The 21897-nt window shown below is 37.6% G+C and overlaps 1 protein-coding gene across 2 annotated transcripts in view; it reads left to right on the top strand.

Annotated features, from left to right (window-relative positions):
- Positions 1–21897, top strand: part of LOC575197 (WSC domain-containing protein 2) — an 84306-nt gene that overhangs the window by 21660 nt on the left and 40749 nt on the right. Inside the window, exons 1-2 of one of the 2 annotated variants that reach the window (XM_030972273.1) lie at positions 1194–1690; positions 4222–4342. In XM_030972273.1, coding sequence (XP_030828133.1) covers positions 1474–1690; positions 4222–4342 — 338 coding nt within the window. In that variant the 5' untranslated portion in view covers positions 1194–1473. Of the gene's footprint in view, positions 1–1193; positions 1691–4221; positions 4343–21897 lie in introns of those variants that run through there. The other variant, XM_030972267.1, reaches the window with a different exon arrangement.

The following is a 21897-nucleotide window of genomic DNA, read 5'->3' as shown; positions in this document are numbered from 1 at the left end:
ATGCCATATTCATTTTCAAGGTAATATTGTACCCTTAAAAATAAAAAATTGAAAACAATTTTCATCTTCATCAAATATCCTGGTATTCTGATATACAAACAATTTAAGAAGATACCCACGCTGTAATTATTTCTTACATATTTCATAACTGAATTTAAGGATTGATTATGTTAAAGTGACGAGCTGTAGAAGGAGTTTGGCTGTAGAATTTTCACTGTTTTCTATACGACAATAGGGACTACGGTTTAAATATACAGTACATGTAACTACTGAATTATTCCTTTGTACATTTGACGTTTTGGGGGCGATTGTTGAATACTTGTCACATTAACAAGAAACGTAAATTGGGACAGATAAATTTTTCCACGTACTTAACAAATTGCACAACTTGGTAAGGGTATGAATAATGTAGTTGTTAACTGTTGATATACTTTCACAAGTACCCTGCTCTTTACAGTGTCATTGAACACAGTACGCAAACAAACCATTTTTCCTGGAACTATATATTTCATCCTGATGATAAATGGGATAACATTCATCAATGCTATTTTTATGCGTTATAACCTCGAAACCGTGGTGACAGAAGTCTCAATCTTCATTCCTAAATCAAACCCATAATTGCTCAATTGTTGCACAAACTCAAATCCCCAGTTGTTCATCAACGAGCGGATGGCACATGTGCGTAGTATGAACTATATTAGTTCTTTGCCATTGATTGTTGACATAAAGCCAAAGTCCGAATAGAACATATACGGGCATGATGGACTCGCTCCCATATATCAGATTACGAATATACATTTCTGCAGGTCAATTTTAATTCATCGTATGTTATTTTAGGGGGGATGTTGTTATACAATACGTACAATCGTGCATATTTCACCAGATTTGCTTTAACGGTGGTTCATCTATTGCGCCATTAAAAAGGATATTAATTAGGAAAACGGTCGTCCCAATCGTTGACAAGCGAGAGGGCACTTAATTAATTTGTTATGATGGTACTCTGGACTTCATTTTCCTCAGCATAGTGGCCGTGGTGTATTGGCAGTTATATGGACCCCTCGTCGTATAAATCTCTCGAATACTAATCGTGTGGGCTTCAAATGGATTCACCTATGCTCGTCAGGTTATGATGGATAATTGAACGATACGTGCTAAGATCAGGAACCAATATTAGATCAAGGAGTTGATTAGATCGAAATTTCTCTTTTTTCTATATGTTGGATTGACATCGACCTTAGTGGTGTAACTACCTCTTTAAGCTGTGGGGCAATTGACTAAAGAGGGTTTTGTGTTGCCACAGCTGAAGGCACCGATAGAGTGTGATATCTATCTGTTGTCGAGCCACCTTCAACGAAGTAATGATGCATTTCCTGGAGCGTCTAGTCGCTTACCCCCTTCTTCCTGGGAATCACGTGCAAAAGAAAGTGCACTCTCTGAAGCACACTCTATAAAGCAAGACATTCACTGTACGTCATGTATTCATACAGAAGAACGGTCAACATGAAGACAGGCACGGAGAGAAGGACTCGTCGAGGAGATACTGTCTGTTGTGTAGCCTATGATCATCCATTCGCTGTGTTTGTGATCATAGCTTTCTTGTTGCTTCTGTCGGTGGCGATTCTGCACATGTTCTTACCGATCTCTCCATTGGGGCAGGGGTTTTGCACTAAGACAATGGCACAGCACAAGCGTACGTACTCTATGCATTTTACATGTACCAGGAACGCTCTTCATGCATGTACATACATCTTCTTTATTGTGTGTGCAAAATTATCTCACCCCGCTCTCCATTACATCGCTCCCTCATCTCTCTTCTCTCTCTCTCTCTCTCTCTATATATATATATATATATATCTATCTCTCTCTCTCTCTCCCCCATTCTCCCTCCCTCTCATCATCATCCCCTCTCTCTCTTTATTACTCTCCCCTATCTTCCTCTATCTATCACTCTTTCTTCATCTTTCCCTATGTCCTCCATTTCTCCTCATATTTCTTCATCGCTTTCATATTTCCAGTGGTGATACACGTAACAAACATGCCATAATATCCTTCACGTTCCATTTCCCAAATTCTGTTTAACAGTCCATTTCGCTCCACCCCGTGTGATTTTTAAGGTGCCATACATGTATGCAAAGCATGGATTGACCAACACGTATCCGTGCTAAATTGCATTATTCATTCATCCTGCTGTGTTAAATTTACCTAAAAAGTTTCAGCAAGTCGAAGTTACATTATGATTGATTACTTTTTGCTCTGTGTAATGTAAACGTTCAGCCCGAGTACGAAGTATTGATACAACCTTGTCGATATGGTGAACTCTGGAAGGCGGATTATCATTTGATAACCAGAAAATAATATTGAACAAGTATTTATCATAAAGATCTTCATAATTGACCTATACTGGCCCCATCTAAGACTAGCAGCAACAATATAGTTGCAGCTGAAAATGGGCTACCAGCCATATTTTGTCCCTTTTCTATGTATGATTACTTTGTATGTATTTTATCTGACTTCAATATACGGAAATAAAAACAACAACAACCTTTGAGAAATGACTCACATTGGATCTCACTGCTTTTAAACAAAGTGCATGATGTCATATAGCGCTGCATGGGAATGTACATTACGTCTAAAACCATTCATTGTTATAGCAGTTTGTATGAACACACTATTACCATGGAGCTATAAGATAAAGCTCCATGCTATTTTTCACAGTTTTCATGTGATGCCGGGGAAGATTTTGTTGTGAATTTGGTATATAACAGATATATGGACGGCTTTGATATTCGAAGCATAGCAGTCAATATATCTATACTATGACGGGCAGTATGTTTCAATGCTCTTCTGGGAAACCAACACTCGGATCAAAGCTTTGGGGTTGTATGCTATTTTAATGAATCGAGACGCTGTGTTTTGAAATCCTTGAATTCCTAGTGTCGCTGGCGGTATTCTTCTCACCTCGAGAATATATATGAACCTTGAGAAGAATACACTCTGTCTCTTAAGACCCCACGCATATTTTGATACTCTCATGTCAATCAATAATGCATCAATCGTCAATACAAACGTGTTTCTACATCAGTTGTCAATGCATGTATTTTTTTTGGTATTTCCTTGCATGCTATTTAGACTTTATTAATGCAGCAGTCGTCATTACAATATTTTTTTCTACTTTAAGTAGTTAATGCATGTATTATTTGGAGTTTCCTTGCATGCTATTTAACCTGTAATTATCATTTTAGTGGATTTTTTAATGGGTCTTTTTTACGTGGTGATGTTCATGAAATGGCTTACATTACCAGAAGTGTCTAAACTTGCTATATTCCACTCATGAAAATTTGTCCTTTCCTTTTCATGTAAAAGTTTATTCCTGATGTTTATATGTTTATATTATAATAAATAGGATAAGCATTAATTCATATTGTAACAGCTGGAAAAATATTGCTTTATGTTTTGTTGTATATTATCGGGTTATATAAGAACTATAAACAAAACAAACAAATAACCCTGCTATATATAAAATAATGTATACGTCTTTTAACATTGTTTGTTATTTCATGTATCTGAATCCCTTTTTGTGTACAGGGCCTCTGAGATACTGAGAGAGTTACCCTTTTTAAATAAAACGAATAAATAAATAAATAAATTTAAAAAAAAAACATGTAGTAAAACCAAATATTATTCGGCATCTCTGCCACCTCTCATATATTGCTGACAAGCAGGAAAACATGGTTATCGCCTTTTTCCAGGGTGATAATTGAATTTTCAGGAATAGGGTGCTAATCTTTATAACCCTCGTTGCTCAATTCCGAAGGAAACCTCCTCCACCTAATGTAATTTACTACTTTACTACGTTTTTATGCTCTTTTCTTTTTATCAAACATGTATAGTATGTTGTGCTTCCATGGACGGCAGGGCACCTCCCTTCTTACTTAAAAACAACGTAATGCAAGCTTGCTAAATATATGATCACTGTTGCTATGTGATGTCTGTTGGTGGTTGGCATACTGTAGACTGTGATATGAAGTTAATTACCGATACGATGCCTCAAACCTTCATATTTTATTTCCCCGTGATATAACCAAAGTAGAATCAAATCATTATTGTCATAATTCACCGTTGGTGCTTTGTATGCTCATTATTTACGCATTCATTTCGTAGCTTCAATTTTCCTGCGTGCTCATAATTGTTTTTCTCATTATTTTTTAATGCATTTCGCAGCTTCCTACGTTGGCTGTTATCCCGATGCAATACAACCGAAGAAGCGAACTCTAAAAGGAGCCTTTACTACTGATCTTCGTAAAATGACAATCGAGACGTGCCTTCTATACTGTACTAAAAGGTGAGCTCATTAATTTCTTGAAATATTTTACAAAAGCCCTACACCCAGAAAAAAAAAACAATTGAAAGAGGGTATTCTACTATTTAGAAGTCTAGAGTAAACGAAAAGAGAAAATATGTAAAGCAAAGATGGTGTAAATAACACATCCATACTCATTTTCATCAACGAATGAAACAGTCAAAAGAAGGATACCGTTTTGCACCTCCAGTGTTAAGTCTGCTTCTATTGTATATTATGATATGTCATGGATGGTCAGATGGTTCATAATGTACAAATGTTACTGTTTCACCTCTCTCATAACTACAGTATAAAGTATCTTTAAAGAAAAGAACGAAAGAGGGAGAGAGAGAGAGAGAGAGAGGGGGGGGGGGGGGGGGTGAAAAAGCGAGAGAGAAAAAAATCGACCAAACATTACGGAAAAGGGTTAAATATTTAACATGTGCCACGAAAAATATTGAACACAATTATATATTTTGAAATATATTTCTTTAAATACATTTTCTTGGAACGCGATCGCCATGAATTATGCAAATGTAGGTCCACATAATCATAGGCGACATATCGACCGCCCTCTATTCAAATATAATTGTACTCTATGTTTTCCCTTGAGACCATCCGTGGTCCGCCATTTTACTGAATCATAATGAAGGCATTCAGGCGATGGGACGTTGAATTTTCTTCCAAGTTTGAGAATAATACAATGTATCAGACTGTATCTGAGTATTCTGTGTATGTGACACTTCTCCAAAAATTGTCAGTTTCCATGGCATATAATGATGATGATACTTCTGCTGCTGCTACTATTACTGCTGCTACTATTACTACTACTACTTCTACTACTACTACTACTATTACTACTAACGATGACAATAATAGAATAACAACGATTATTACAATAAAAACAGTGGTAATGATGATAATAATGATAACCGTCACAATCATAAAAATCATGACAAAAAACAATTACAATAACGAATATAGTATAAAAAGACCTGTAATGATGATAAATCACAAATAATGAAATGTAAAAAGAATCAGATACCGGGTTCATGCGAGGACATAAACACGTAACCTCAGACTTTGGTCCAAGTTGTAAACCATTTCTCGTCACTTCGAGAGCAATCCTTTTCATGAGATAGTTATACCATGATACTCTTCCATATGAGAATAACAAATATTGAAATAGGAAAGCACATGACTATTTCTTCCTTCTAAATGAGAACTCAATTTTCTCTTAAAGTGGTCTAGTTATTATCATAATTATTTCTATCTTCTTCATATCTATTTTCTTCTATATCGGTGTTAAAGTCACGCCAGGGCCGTCATGCGATGCGAGTCGGATGGTGCTGTAAACTGTAATGAATTATTTCATTCCAGTCTCATCCATAATGTATGAGTTACGTGCCGCATGCAACAATCTAGAGCGACAGCAAATTAAGCCTGTAATGAGTCGTACACTATCATTCAATGTATCAGAATTAGCGCATTCTTCGGATATGCAGGCTGTTTTCCACTCCAGCATTTTGTTTCATAGCTCAATGTAATAGGCCTGTAAGAGGTATTTTGGTGAGGTATTTTATTTAAAAAAAAAAAAACCCTTTAATTTGGATGTTTTCTACACTGTAAATGCATATCGGGTAAGAGATTGTTCACCATAGGAGGGAATTTGATTCGTCAGAATGAAAGTGACATTTTATCCAAATTATCTTCGTTGAATTGCTTCGAATATGTCAAGTTATTAAATGACATATTGTTCATCGTGAATGGGAGAAAATCGGTTGTTATTGTGATGTTTGAGAACTCATAAATAATAATTCAGGTGATTTAATAATCTAATCATTTTTTGATTCATCTGAAAACACTTAAAGGTACTATGTCCCTTTTGCAGCCAACCTCAAATGCTGTAGAACTTTGCAGGAATTATGAATATGTCATGTATGTCCTATCTGTGAAATTTAAACGTTAGCAGTGTCCTCATATTCAAATTATGCAAGGAAACCCGTTTACTTGCTAGACTTCACTGTCAGACACTATTCAGTGAGTGACTGGCTTTTTCTTCTTTGGTAATAACATACATGAAAAGAGTTTTAAAGGGTACATGAGGGTTTGTCTACATCAATGCCACTTCTTGTGATGGCCAAGATTAACTGATTGAATCTTTGCGCAGCATAAAACGTATGACCATTCGGTAAAATTGTCTGAAAATCAAGACTATTACTTTTGGGCTCTATAGCCCTAAAGTCGATTTGACAACTAATAGTCGTTATTTTCCCACTTGAAGACATTTTCAAGCCCCACCTTTTTTAGGGAAGTTCTAAATTAGTATTATCTTTCAAATGCAGTTGGAATTTAACTTTTTCATTTTTTGGGCCTGCAAATGGGACATAGTCCCTTTAATGTATCGACACCTTGCTATTATCGACGTTCTTCTTGAAGCTCTTGCTATGAATAGTATAATACCTTATATCACAGAGCGTGGGCAATTACTCATTCAACTACATATTGGTGTCAATTACATGTATGAAAAGGAAATGATAAGAAGAGTGGGGTTGCAAAATTGAGCAATATACACGACACGCCACACCGTTCAGATTCGTCTGCTTGAGGCACTCGTTACATTGAGTCAAATAGCGAGCTCAATGTGATATCTGTTTGATTGAGCGGAGTGATTATGACACTTTTACACCCATAACAGTAGTCGATGTGGTGGATAGAGTCGGTAGCGTATCAGGGGGTCCACTATTTCAAGGGGCACTTTTATTGTTTGAGGAGGCGCAATAGCTCAGTCGGTAGAGCAGTGATCTCGTAATCCGGTGACCTGGGTTCGAAACCAAGGCGATGCGTTAGTATAGTATTAATGACTGCTTTGAGAGAAATAGTTGTTTTATTACGCTCAAGGGAAGGTTAGAATTGTGCTATTCCCCGAGGCTTGCCGAGGGGAATAGCCCAATTCTAACCTTCCCGAGAGCGTATGAAAACAACTATTTCTCGAATATTAAAGCAGTCATTAATACTTTTATATGCCGAAAAAAAATAGACTAAAAAATGAAAAATTAAAAATATTTATCATTTTAGTCGAAGACAGGATTCGAACTCTTGCGTACAACAAGAGGTGTACCGAAAACCAACGCTTAGACCACTCGGCTATGGCCCGCCGTTAACATGCTTGGCAGTTTTCTCCAATATATACATTAAAATGGATTGAAACCGGCTTCGCGTGTGATGAATGCTTCGCAAAAGCTCCATATACGGACTCTTCTTTTACTTTTGCAATGCATATTGGCACGAACTTAGATCAAGATCTATCGGCAGATGTTGTTTTTAATACTAGCAGTCATTAATATTTTTATATGCCGAAAAAAATAGACTAAAAAATGAAAAATTAAAAATATTTATCATTTTTGTCGAAGACGGGATTCGAACTCTTGCGTACAACAAAAGGTGTACCGAAAACCAACGCTCAGACCACTCGGCTATGGCCCGCCGTTAACATGCTTGGCAGTTTTCTCCTATATATACATTAAAATGGATTGAAACCGGCTTCGCGTGTGATGAATGCTTCGCAAAAGCTCCATATACGGACTCTTCTTTTACTTTTGCAATGCATATTGGCACGAACTTAGATCAAGATCTATCGGCAGATGTTGTTTTTTTGTTTTTGGAAGTTTATTTTCGTCTTCATGTCAACAATGCAAGATAAAATTGTCGGTAAGATCGATCGAGATTCAATTGTATTGAAATTACCGACCAATCCTTCGCACACATACGGCATCCTCCATCGCTCAAACCATTTTTTAACATGTAAACCTATGGGGTAACCATGGACGCTGACCAACTTTTTTAATAACCATGGTTATTAAAAATATTGAAATGTTTTATGCATGGTTACCGAGAATTTTACAGGAACAGTTGAAGTTTATGAATGCAATTCGACCAATCAGATGGCTGGATTTCTTAAGTGAGGTATATAATGCCCTTTAGTAAGGCGTTAATCCTCATTACCAGGTCCCTCAGAGAGGACCTAAAGCCGTCGGTTGTCTGGTTGCTTTAATACTAACAAGCATTTATGCTTTCTTAGCAGTCAGGTACAATAACCACCACCACCACCTTAAACAAATTATGGGATGGATAGAATGCGAGAAAGTGAGACCTTGTGCCATCCCCTTTTACATTTTTTCATCATTCTGGGGGGTGTTTCATAAAGAGTTCGTAAAGTTACGCATGACTTTACAAACGACTTGTACATGAAGTGCCAGATAGGATGCCCAAAGTTTTTTCTGATATTTCCAATAACCTGGCAAAAAATATACTTTACATTAAAAATGGTTGTTATAATAAGAATGTTAATCTACATCTGCACAGTTCAACTTAATAAATAATAATCAATAATTATTGAGCATCCCATTTGGCTTTTCATATACAAGTCGTTCGTAAAGTCATGCGTAACTTTACGAACAGCTTTATGAAACACCCCCATGGTCCAATAACGAATTCGCTTGTATTATATAATATTTACCAATAATATGTAATTATCATGATTATCGTTAAAAGTAAAAGCACATTACACCTGCTTAATTCTATATATTCAAACAAAAGCGACGCCCCATCAGTAAGTTCTGCGATGGAAAATTTGTGAAATCTACTTCAAAAATTCATCATTCAATAGTACCACGGAAATGGATACACGGCCGTGTACGGTATAAATGCACACACAATCGTCATCGGTAATTTCTATGAATATATTAACTTTGTGGATAATGCTTTTTTCAGGTGCAATTATTATGATTAGAATTATGCAGGTACCTTGTGAAAGTGTTTCTTGATAATATCTCTTCTGAACCATGACTTGATTTGGGTGTATATGAGAATAGTAATGCTTTTCAATCTGGCGTTGATGTCGTTCGTAAAGCATCTTCAGCAATCCTGGGTGAGGGAATGTATGTGTAGCGCGTCCCCGGATAGGCCCAACGTCATGTAAGTGTCAGTTTATACCTATAGTTAATGTAGTATTCAACATTAAAGATAAACTTTAGTACTGGTAATGAGATTGCATTGCGAAAGAAAAGGTGTGGAAAGGATCAGAAACAGTTGATCATGTAGCATGTAAGTATTGGTGTGCACTGCAAGCATGGGTGTCGATCCCGGGGGGGGGGGGGATATATCACCCCAATATTTCAGGTGGGGGGGATGGCCTGTACAATCATCCCCCCCCCCCCCCCAATAATTCACCATCAAAAAAAAAAAAAAAAAAAATGAAGAGAAAAATTAAGGATGAGAGCCCGATGAGAGTAGTTAATGGTTATTACTCGCAAGATGACCATCAATATGCACATTTTGCTATCTCTTTTTATACGAAGTAAATAAGACAACCGTATATGAGACAAGAATAAATTGAATTCTCGCTCATAGTTATTACGGTTTCATCAGGAATTGATGAATTTATTCAATTTGTTCAATCAACAGCATCATAGAAATGCAGTGCTCCAAATGCAAAGACGCAGCGTCAAAAAGCAACGAGCTAAATGTTAAGGGCGAAGCGCAAAAATAGCAATCTGCAATGCACATCAGACAATCCTGGACAGTGTAAACATAGATGAACTCTGTGACGATTTCGTGATGAGATCAGAGACAAGGAGAAAGATTAGTATGACTTATAAAATAGTTCTCTAGTTGTTATGTTGTTTCCGTTCACCCTTTTTAAAATTCACGTCATTGTATCTTTATTTTTGTTTTTTTTCACTCATTTTATTTCCTGATATTTCCTAAAAGATTTTTCGTTTTTGGAGAAATATTATTATGTCACAACTTATTTGTCACACAAATTATTTTCAGTGGGGAAACTGAATTCAGACGTGGATTAAGCGTAATAATCAAATGAAACGTCAAAGTACACGATACAACGAAGCGTCTTCTTTTACGAATAATTTAATGAAACGTGAAAGCTTCCGCGCTAAGCGCGGAATGGGCGAAAATGAATACAGACAAGGATTAAGAGTAATAATTTATTGAAACGTTAAAGCTTCTGCGCTTCGCGCGGTAGGGGGGAAACTGAGTTCATGAAGGACACGATACAACAAATCGTCTTCTTTCACTAATGTGAAAGCTTCCGCGCTTCGCGCAAGAATGGGCGAAAATGAATTCAGACACGGATTAAGAGTCGAGAATAGTACATAGGATCGTCTTCTTTCTTTAATCATCTAATGAAACATCAGAGCTTCCGCGCTACGCGCGGGGAAGGGGGAATTTGATTCAAACATTAAGGATTAAGAGTCGAGAATGGTACATCGAATCGTCTTCTTTCTTTAATAATCTGATGAAACGTCAGATCTTCCACGCTACGCGCGGAGGAAGGGGAACTCGATCCAAACAAGGATTAAGAGTCGAGAACGGTCCAATGAATCGTCTTCTTTCTCTTATAATTTAGTGAAACGTCAAAACTTCCGCGCTTCGCGCGGTAGGGGAGAAACTGAATTCATGAAGGACACGATACAACAAATCGTCTTCTTTCTCTAATGTGAAAACTTCCGCGCTTCGCGCAGGAATGGGCGAAAATGAATTCAGACAAGGATTAAGAAACGAGAATGGTACATAGGATCGTCTTCTTTCTTTAATAATCTAATGAAACGTCAGAAGGGGAAGGGGAACTTGATTCAAACATTAGGAATTAAGAGTCGAAAATGGTACATCGAATCGTCTTCTTTCTATAATAATCTGATGTAACGTCAGAGCTTCCGCGCTATGCGCGGAGGAAGGGGAACTTTGATTCAAGCAAGGATTAAGAGTTGAGAATGGTACATCGAATCGTCTTCTGTCTTTAATAATCTAATGAAACGTCAGAGCTTCCGCGCTACGCGCGGAGGAAGGGGAACTTGATTCAAACAATGATTAAGAGTCGAGAATGGTATTCGTCTTCTTTCTTTAATCATCTAATGAAACATCAGAGCTTCCGCGCTTCGCGTGCTCACTACCGCCCCCTAGAATGAAATCCTGGCTACGCGCTTGGGGGGGGGGGGGGTGCAACTTGCCACACGCTTCTACCTCTTGATTGCTTTGATCCATTGCCGAAAATATTTTGGCACCTATCATCCCCCCCAACCACGGATACAAATCGACACCCTTGACTGCAAGGTTCTGGAGTCATCAAAATCATAATAAATTTGACCGAGTCTTGGTAAAGTAACAAGCACTCACATAGAAAGCTATATATGGGACAACACACGTGGTGTCGGGGCTAGTACTACCTTGATTTCCTTGTCTTTCTATGCTCATTACTCAGCCAGTATACATTTTCTTCCAAAATTGTTTGGCACATGTCATTTATTTGTAATCTTGAACATTCAGTGTAAGTTTCGTTTGATTCTGTGAGAATTATTATTTTTTTTTTACCAGTACTGGAGTTTATCTTTAAACAACGAAATGAAGAATTCCCATAAATGTTCACTGAGCATTAAGTAAGTTAAAGCTTATCTGTACTAGTTTATAGGAGGTATTAGACCACACTGCAAGGTCACTGGACAGGTGGTTATCTCATCAACTCAGCTCTCAATTAACATAAGAAAAAGAGGATCATGAGGGACCAATGGTCACCGATTAGGCATTGTTTTCTATATTGGTCTCGAAATTTGAAAATTTGATATTTTGCTCCGTTGGGGGGGGGGGGGGGGTCACCTTTTTTTTTAGGTCAGCCATTGGTATCATTTTTATTTATATTTTCTTATTTTTTATTAGAAAAAAAAAATTACCCAAGGGGGGGGGGGGGAAGGTGTTTCCTCCAAAATACACACATAACAAATATCAAAGGGGAGAGGTTTAACCCCCCCCCCCTCTACGTACGCGCCTGGAGGGAGCAAGTAGCTACAAGTAGGACAGAAAAGAACGAATGAATATTTCACTGCGTATATAATAAATGGATTTCTCGACTCCATGGAAATGCATGCACTACAAGACGCATGTTTTCCTTGATAATTGTTCATCAACTTGTCTGAACGGTTTCAATGAACCATCACATTTCTTGATTTAGATTTAGTCACAGGTCAATCACAGATGAATACAATCATGTAGAATGATAGATAGCACCTTAAAACGCTTTCTGCTAGTTGAATTGTCTCGTGTTTCAGAAATCACCGCTTTGTAAGACTTGAGCCTAAGGGCATGTTATTTGATGAAGAGATTAAGTTGAAGGCGGATGAAGGTCATCGGATGGCGACTGCACGTGTCTCTACCTCAACATCTTACCTCACTCACACTCACACCCACCATACACACACACACACACTCTCTCTCTCTATCTCTCTCTCTCACCCACGCACTTTTACATACATAAACACAAACATCACACACACATACACACACACACACACACGCACGACAACACACTTTAACATACATAAATACAAGCAAACCCACACACATACACTATCACCCACACTTGTTGATATACATAAGCACAAAAATACCCACATACACACTCACCCACCCACACATTCTCGCTCTCCAGACTCTTGTGACGGTTCTCCCGCTCCTTCCGCTCCTTCCAAAATTTCTCTCTTTCATTCCATCTGACTCCTACTGCAACACACACACAAACACTCTCTCTCTCTCTCTCTCTCTCTCTCTCTCTCTCATCCACGCACTTTAACATATATAAGCGCAAACATACCCACACACATATACACACACCCACACTCTCGCTCTTCACACTCTTGTGACGGTTCTCCCGCTCCTTCCAAAATTTCTCTCATTCGTTCTATCTGACTCATACTGCAACACACACACACGCACACACACATACACGCACACAAACTTTAACATACATAAACGCAAACATACACACTAACCCACTAACCCACACACACTCTCGCTCTAAACACTCTGGTGACGGTTCTTCCTCTCCTTCCAAAATTTCTCTCTTTCATTCCATCTGACTCCTATTGCAAACACACAAACAAACACACACACACACACATTCAAACACACACTCCTCACCCACACACACACCTCACCCACATACACACACACACTCTCTCTCTTTCTCCACATTCTTATGAAGTTCTCCCGCTCCTTCCAATATTTCTCTCATTCATTCGACCTGATTTCTACTTTAAATCCATTTCCCTCCATCGCCTGATGCTCGTTGTTTGTCTCATTCCTCGTCTCATTCCTCGTACGACACCCTCTAACATATCTAACATATACCTCAAAATCATTTCCCTATTGTTTATCTCCCACGCAAAATCACTTGTACTTTACGAATCATTTCATTCACCTGACAACCTGTTACGAAAAATTGTATTTCAATAGTCAGAATGCAAACTGCATACAGTATATTATGTGATGTTGGGTAGGGCTAGTCATCACGTTTATCCTACCTAGCAACAACTAAAGTATGCAATTTGAATTCTGAATTTAGAGAAAAATATATTCGTAAATAAATATTGAATAAGATAATAAGGCATATGCATACATTTTTGTTATATTGCGAAAATAGCCTATTGGCCATTGACGTTGTCTTCTAGTAGCATTGTCCCACTTATACATATTCGTGTAGGCTATTTCCAGCGAAGGGACATAGTTTGTGGCGTCACGTTCGTAACCTTTCATACGCAACACTTAACGACACCAGCTACATCCCTGTTTAAATATTAAGAGAACATAGCATGAAACGACGAGCATATGGCACCTCTTTATTTCCTTCACATACAGGAACATGCAATATCTAATGATTGAAACCACCTGGTATTCGGTTATGCCATCAATGTCTCCATGTTTTTCAATTAATTTAACGATATATATATTTGTATTGCAGCCAGACTAAACAACATTACTCGATCGGGGCACACATTTTACCGGAGTTGGTAATCAAATCAATCATAAAATGCAGATCGATGAGGTCTATGTATTCATGGAGCGGATTAAAATCTTGCTCGAGGCGAATGTAGAGAGCAGTATCAGGCAATGCACGCAACTGTAAATTACCCTCTTATATCGCTCCTGGGTCAGAGGTGGATGAATAAAACAAAGTGGTTAAGGAGAAGATTGAGTCCTTGTAAAGGGAGAAAAATTATGAGCTTTCTCAATGTCACATACAAGCATTGCTCTTGAAATGCACTCTACTTTTAAGGACTAGACCCTGACTAGACCTATTTAAAAACATTTCAAATGGTAGTATATAGTCACATATACCTTTACTGTAAGCAAGGTTGAATCAATTTACTATACTTGTGATGATTCTAAAACCTTAGAACATAATTGTTCAGCAACATTATTAACCGTTCACCATAAAATCCTAGATAGTTCCTTTCAAAATGTCATTGTATAGCAACTACTTATCTTAATTTTGAAGTAACTTTGTTAACAAACGTTATATGCACCTTGTGGACAACTCATTTACAGTAGGTGATGCAGAGCTAAAGAGGGTTGGGGGGGGGGGGTCATGTCTGTCACTAAAGCATGGAATACATGCGTATTTCCGATTATTATATTATATTATTTCGGTGAATTTTAACGTTTTCTACAAAAAAGAACGGAAAAAAATAAACAAAGACTTGCCAACCTACACGAACACACACGCACAAACACTAACCACTCTTTTACCCACTGTTACTGAGCAATTTCTATACTATTCCGGAGCTTACCATATCAGAATTTATGAATTATAAATAGTATATATGACTGAATATAAAATGCTTCATCGACTACTACTTTATGATGCTTATGATTTTCATATCAAACTTCCTATTTGCTTGAAAATTATATTTTTCTGTAATTTCTTAGTATGAAGTATTTAAATCTTTAAAAGTATGTTTTCGCTGCCTGTCTTTGTCATTCGCGCGCGCTTTCTCATTCTTTCTCACTCTCTTCATTTTTTCCTCCTGGGACATTCTTTTGAATGCATCCTCACCCAAGCCCATTCCATTCAAATTAATTCTCATAACCACGAAATATGTGCGCCTAGCGATCTGCCAATTTAAATGCGTATACATGCAAAGCTCAACCCGACACCCGCCGACACACTCGGCATGTGGATAACGGCGCCACGTCGCCCGGGCAACTGCCTGGAGACAGGTGAAGGTATATGTGCGGGGCATAACGGTGCTCCTATCCGGTTTCATCTTAAGCCTTCATTGATCTAATTGGGGAGGATATAGTGGCCTCTTACTGCTCTCAGCAGCACATTCTATCTCTGCTTGCCGCCATTCAGCCCCGAGGCATATCCAGAAAGTAAAAGATGAGGTCGGGTGGAGCCTATAGGGACAGAGAGGTTGCGGTGACAAGACATCATCGGTAGAAAACGAGAAGGGCCTAAAGTCACGCTTAAAGCCCTTCTTATTCTCAATCGACAACCTACTTAGGCTGCCCATTTGCTCCAGACCCTCCAGACGTGTATACTTTGTTTCTTTCTGTTTTCTAGGCCGTAAAAGCGGGAGGGGGCGTCCCCCGGCCTCCCCTAGTGCTGGATACGCCTTAACACGTGATATTGTAATAGAGTTCAATACATGACTCTCAAACATGCCTGCTCGGTGAACAATCACCTTTACAAAATACATTTTAATGAAGAAATTTACATTTTGATTGAATTCTGTGCTCTTTATTAACTTTGGAGCTTCAGCATCCCACTAACTTTCACTGTTGTAACATCGAGTCTATTGCACTCATTCATTACTACATTGTAATCCTTCGCGGATGCAATCAATATACACGCTTCTCCTTGCAATATCGTTAGCTTATTAAAACGAGTTTCATGGAAGATCACTTGCATTCATAGACACAATTTGATACAGTACGCCTTTCATCGATTTCCTGCCATTTCATTCTCGTAATTTCAGTCTCGTCATTAATTGATTTGAATACGATTTTTAATTAGAATATGAAGTGATGTTGTTGTTTTTCGAATTCAAGCTTCCATGCTAATATTGTCCACAAATTATGTAATGAACCTTGTGTGATAAGCCTTGTGCTGTTACTACTACTACTATCATGACGGCTATTACTTCTACTACTACTTCTACTATCATGACTACTACTACTACTACTTTCATGACTACTACTACTACTACTACTACTACTACTATTACTTCTATCATGACTACTACTACTCTTATAACTATGACTACTACTGCTGCTACTTATACTACTTCCATGACGACTGCTACAAATACTTCTAATGAAAATAATAATACTTTAATTACTTCATTAACTTATATTACCTTAACTACTACCAGTATATTGCTCGTTGGAAAATATTGATTTTGATTTGTACGAATGCCAAACCAATTATTATTCCGCCAATGAAGTTTAATTGGTACGAGCCTTGGGATAATTTTTATATATGATGGTTGCAAAATAGCAACCGCGTCGTTTTAAAAATATTAATGACTTTAGCCAGGAGTCCCTGAACTAAAGCGATTTGACATTTGGTATTCAGATTTTGTTAAAGACAAAATAGGAAAAGGAATTATTGTTTCCTTCCTGTCATTTCATTCTATGATCCCGAGATAATAAGCCAAATACATTTTACAATTGAATTATTCATAATTTGATAATTCACAAACTTGGCACGTAGAACATTCCCATATCCTCCCCTGAAAAATATCTTTTTGTTAATTTATAACTACAAAGTTTTTGTAAGGTGGTAGTGTGCATTTTTAATTTTTAATCTAAATGTATTTGTTATTCATATATTCTAAAGACCATCATTCCTTTATTAGAATATGCAAACATTTCATTATTTTATTCTTCAAATCTTCTGATTTAAAAAATATATTCCAATCGATGTTTGGAAATTAAGGTAAAGAAATTTACAGATTGACTTTTGCAGACACATAGCTTACAGTTGCATGTAATCTGATTGATTTAAAAATGTTATACGCCTACAGATATCGATCGAAAACTAAATCATTCTGGAAACAGTAAGATAGTAAAAACCGGAGCGCTTGTTTATTTAAGACATGTCTTCCCTCGCATATTGGTCCAGCCTACTAAATATCGATCATTATTATTAATCCGTACTTGTTACGATCATCGCGATCGCGATACTTACGTGATGCCTGTCAAGGATTCAAGACGGATCGATAATACAATATTGTCCATGTTTCTCGTTTTAATATATCTCGAGGCCTATTTCTCTTGCCTTCTGTTCTATAGAGTTATACCTCGCTTCTGTTTCATGGTGAAGTCTGTTATCATGACGGACTATTGACGGAGAACGCTTGTATTTAATGCAATAATATTGTTTTTCTTGAAAGAAGATATATGAATTCGTGAAACAAGTCTTCATAGCTTTCATGAGAGTAGCCTCCATTCATTTTAATATTCTTTTGTTCTTTATTCATTATAATTTGGTAGTTCTGTGTCGATTTGTAAGTTATGCAATGGCGCACCTTCGTAGGAGCAAATCTCTAACAGAGGAATTTCCATATGGTGTGACTGAGACAACCGCGAACGGGTTATTTTGAATATCATATCTATCAAAATATTCCACATATCTAAAGTGTTTCAAAGGTTTTATATCTTCATTAGAAAAATCTGTTTTTTAAAGATTATGTCAAGTAATTTAATCTTCATTAATGCCGATGATGTGTATGCATGTGTGTATGTGGGGGGGGGGGGGCGGTTCGAAAGCAGGATATATTTCTTTGTTTTATTGTCCCTCGAAGATATGCATCCTAATACATATTTGTAGTGTATGTTTGGATTATTTATTTTATAAAATCAACATGATATATTCACTCCGCCTAATATGTAATATCACAACAATGGCACTGGAAATATAGTCTACAATGGTAATAATATATTATACTTTGTATTAAAATTTGTCCTATTAAAAATAAACTTCATAAAAGGTTACACTTCAAGCAAACATTGGGAACGAAATAACAGGGCATTCGTGTGGCCTTGCACATTCTACTGCTATTAATAACTGTGTAGAATTACGTTTAGATTGATATTCAATACCGAGTTTAATACATGCATAGCTCCAAATTAAATATTTCATGACTCGTGAATTTTTCATCCGGAGAGCCGAGCTCATATTCGGAGAACCCAACAAATTTCCTGTAAGATCACGAACTTAGTTCATTTTTTTCATTAATTTTAAAGTAGCCTTGGTTTTATGTTTCCTCGCCCACAAACCAAAGCTCGGGTTATTGCAGAATTAATATAAAAAATGTTTGAAAATCGATAATTTAATACTGAATTTTTGCAATTTCTGCAAGCTAGCTTGAAGTAGGAATTGAAAAAAGATTGGAATGATCATTGAGCATTGTGGGGTGATATGAGCGTGTTAAGCCCACAGCACGTTATGCGTATGCATATGAATGATTGCAAAATGATACAACATAATTACAATTTGTACTTTTTCCAAATATTGACATTGTATGTTTACTCGAAATAGGCCATTTTCGTCATGTAACTAAATGTATGCATATACCTTTGTGGAGTGCATCGATACGAATTGTTGTATAAATGTATCTCAATAGTCAGAATTTAAATTGCTAGTTGTTAGGTAGGACAAACATTACGGCTTGTCCTACCTAGCAACACACAATATATGCAATTTGCACTCTGACTATTGAAATAAAATTATTCCTTAACAGATTAATGAAATAATCCGTTTCGAGGGACTATATTATAAATTTGTTTACATAAACGAAAGTGGCCAATTGCTAAGTAATATTGATACTCTAGTACGAAGAAAAAAAAAACGCCAAATCAGTCTCAAAATGGCGACTGGTCTGACGTAAACAGGATTCGAAGCTGACCGGGCATTTTCTCAGACTGGAAAGCCAACGTACCCCGTAACATTTTTTTTCTTTCTATACCTATATTGTATTAAGTGTTTGGAACATCAATCCAGAAAATTTGCCAATTCATATTTTTATGTTCAATGCTACATTATACGTAGTTTCTATAAAATGTGGTCTCAGTCAGATAATGCGTGATGGCGATGGGATTTAGGTGTGTCGTAGTAATTACGAACCCGTGATCGGCAATAAAATAGGTATGACGTTGTTTGTTGAGAGAATCAGTGTGAACGACTTCTACCTGCCTTCGACATGTTTATTGACAATCAGTATGAACGCCTCCTCATTACATTCGATAACGTTGAGACAACTAGTGTGAATAGCTCCTTAGTGCATTCGGCACCGTCGAGAGAAAGAATTGAACGGCTCCTGGACGTGTCATGTTGGTCGATGAACTGGTTGGGAACCCGTTGTCGACTATGGAATAGGTATGAAGGTGTGTATTGAGAGAGCCAGTCTGAACAGCTCCTGGACGTGTCATATCGGTCGCTGCAGTGGTTACGACCCCGTGATCGGGCGAGAGACTCCCATGGGTGATCAGCGGACTGATTTGAAAAATAAGGATGTATAAAATATGAATGAACCTCATCAAAACACACTAAAGTACTGTCTGACTCTATCTTACAGTCCATCGCATATGATGACCAGGTTTCATCGAAGAGCTTAACAATGCATGCGAAGAGTGAGTAGATTTAAAATTGACATACGAAGCTGCTTCCCATCGCAAAAAAGAAAGGCTTTACCGTTTCATATTAATGATATCCATTAATCTCTGATGTGTTCACTTATCGAAGTAATCATCTTTACTGAATTGGTACTTGATGTATTATTTTGCGCTCTTCATATTTCAGATATAGTTCCCGAATACATTTTGAGATGATTCAGATTTCATTAATTCGGTTTACCGTTCGATTCCTGCTCATGCATATCATTTCTATCCCGAACTGCTCCGTGTTTACTCACTGATTGTGTGTGTTTTGTTTTTTACCAATCTTCTTTGAGCTTACGTACTCATTTTGTTTTCACTTCATATTTGCAATAATAATAGCATTAATAACATGAGCACCCACCCGTCTCCCCACACACACAAAACTTTATCCTGGAATATTTTTAAGAAGGTTGACGTTTTTCAACGTGAGCCTACATACATACACAGATACCAAATTGGAAACTGGTATTTTGTCAGGTTTTGTGGAATCTAGAGCAAACTTGAGGCTTCATTTAAATCATCAAACAATGCAGTATTGCTGGTGCAGGCTGTATACGTACACGCATTTCGTAATAGGAGATAAATCCCAGACGTGTTTCTGAACAAGTCGATGTGATCTCCACATACCTTGTCACCTCTTGATTTCCCTAGATCTATATATTCACGGGACGAGTTTACCCGCCAAAAAGCCTGCGGGATTCCATGACGTAGCAGGTTAAGGAGTCGTCTGCACGGTGGGCTGCCGTGAAGAGTGCAGAGACAAAACATTTCTTGAGACTGTGCGCTGTTTACACTACGCTTCTTCTCGCTTCCTCCTCCTCTCCTTCTTTACCTTTTCTCATCATTTCAAGCCCTTGTACTTTGTAGCAGGCGTGGTTATAGGAGCTTTTTTTTCCCCCTCGGGGGGGGGGGGGGGGGGGGGGGCTTTGTCGTGCTGGGGATCCTCGAATTCTGTTCTACATATACCTTGCTTACATTCATTTGTGATCATTTTTTAGGGGGAGTGGTGAATTGGAAGATTTTTTTGGTGGGTGCTGAGCCCCAAGATCTCCTTTAGAACAGCTACTGCCTAAAAGCACTATTCTTGTATTCATATTTTTATCTCTCTTTCCTGCTTTCATCTCGTTTGTCTCCGTCCTTGTCCCTCCTTGTACGAGACAGCATCTTATAAATAATTCGCCTGTTTGTTTTTACTAGCGCTTGGAGGGGACAGTAATAGATAAATGAAAGATGTAAGAGTCTGTCGTGGCATACGAATCCCTACAGATATAGGCAATAAATAAGTTAGAGGGGTGCATGTGATAGAAAGGCCATGACGAGCTTAAGCTGGCACGATCGAATGAATAATTAATTAACGATCGCCCAAGCATACTTGAAACCGGCGTGAATAAATTCAAGACTTCGAGTCTGCATCCACTCGTGAAACAGAGAGTCGTTAAGCCAAAGGATATAGATTATATTCATTTTATGATATTCATTTCCAAAAAGGTAATAAAGACGAAAAAAGTACAATAAGACCTTGGAATACCGTATCCCTACGTTTTGGGCTACTTTTTCGTTCCAATTATGTTTAGTACTTTAATCGTTCACAATAATACATCATGTCACAGAGAAAAAAAGATCAACGAAGTCAATGAACAGCGGAGTCAAGATGAACATTACCTGGAAAATTCCCGTTAATTTGTTTACTCGATGTGGATGTAAACTCCCACACAGCCACATTCAATTGGAGTAATCGTGTATAGATGGATGCTGTGTTTGTGAAAAAAGTCAACTGTGGCAATCCTTTGTTCTATCGGTAGAGCAAAGCAAGTAAAGGGTTATAAAGAGTTATATGTAGGTTTTACGTGTAGGTCTCTGTGTTGGTTGTTGGCTTTTTCCTAACACAGATTGAAGTGCAAGTTGGCTTAGTCGGTAAAGCGTCTGCCTGTCAAACCAAAGATCAAGGGTTCGAATCCAACCCAGGCGGATGACTGAAGCCTGCGTTGTGTCTTATTGCCCCTTCCTTGTTTCATAGACGCAGGCTAGGTTAAATTGGAAACACT

The sequence above is a fragment of the Strongylocentrotus purpuratus genome, unplaced genomic scaffold (assembly GCF_000002235.5).
Source record: "Strongylocentrotus purpuratus isolate Spur 01 unplaced genomic scaffold, Spur_5.0 spur5_contig_862, whole genome shotgun sequence".
In the NCBI taxonomy this organism is placed as follows: domain Eukaryota; kingdom Metazoa; phylum Echinodermata; class Echinoidea; order Camarodonta; family Strongylocentrotidae; genus Strongylocentrotus; species Strongylocentrotus purpuratus.
Note: the sequence above shows the minus strand (reverse complement) of the source record. Positions and strands in the feature narration are given on the sequence as shown.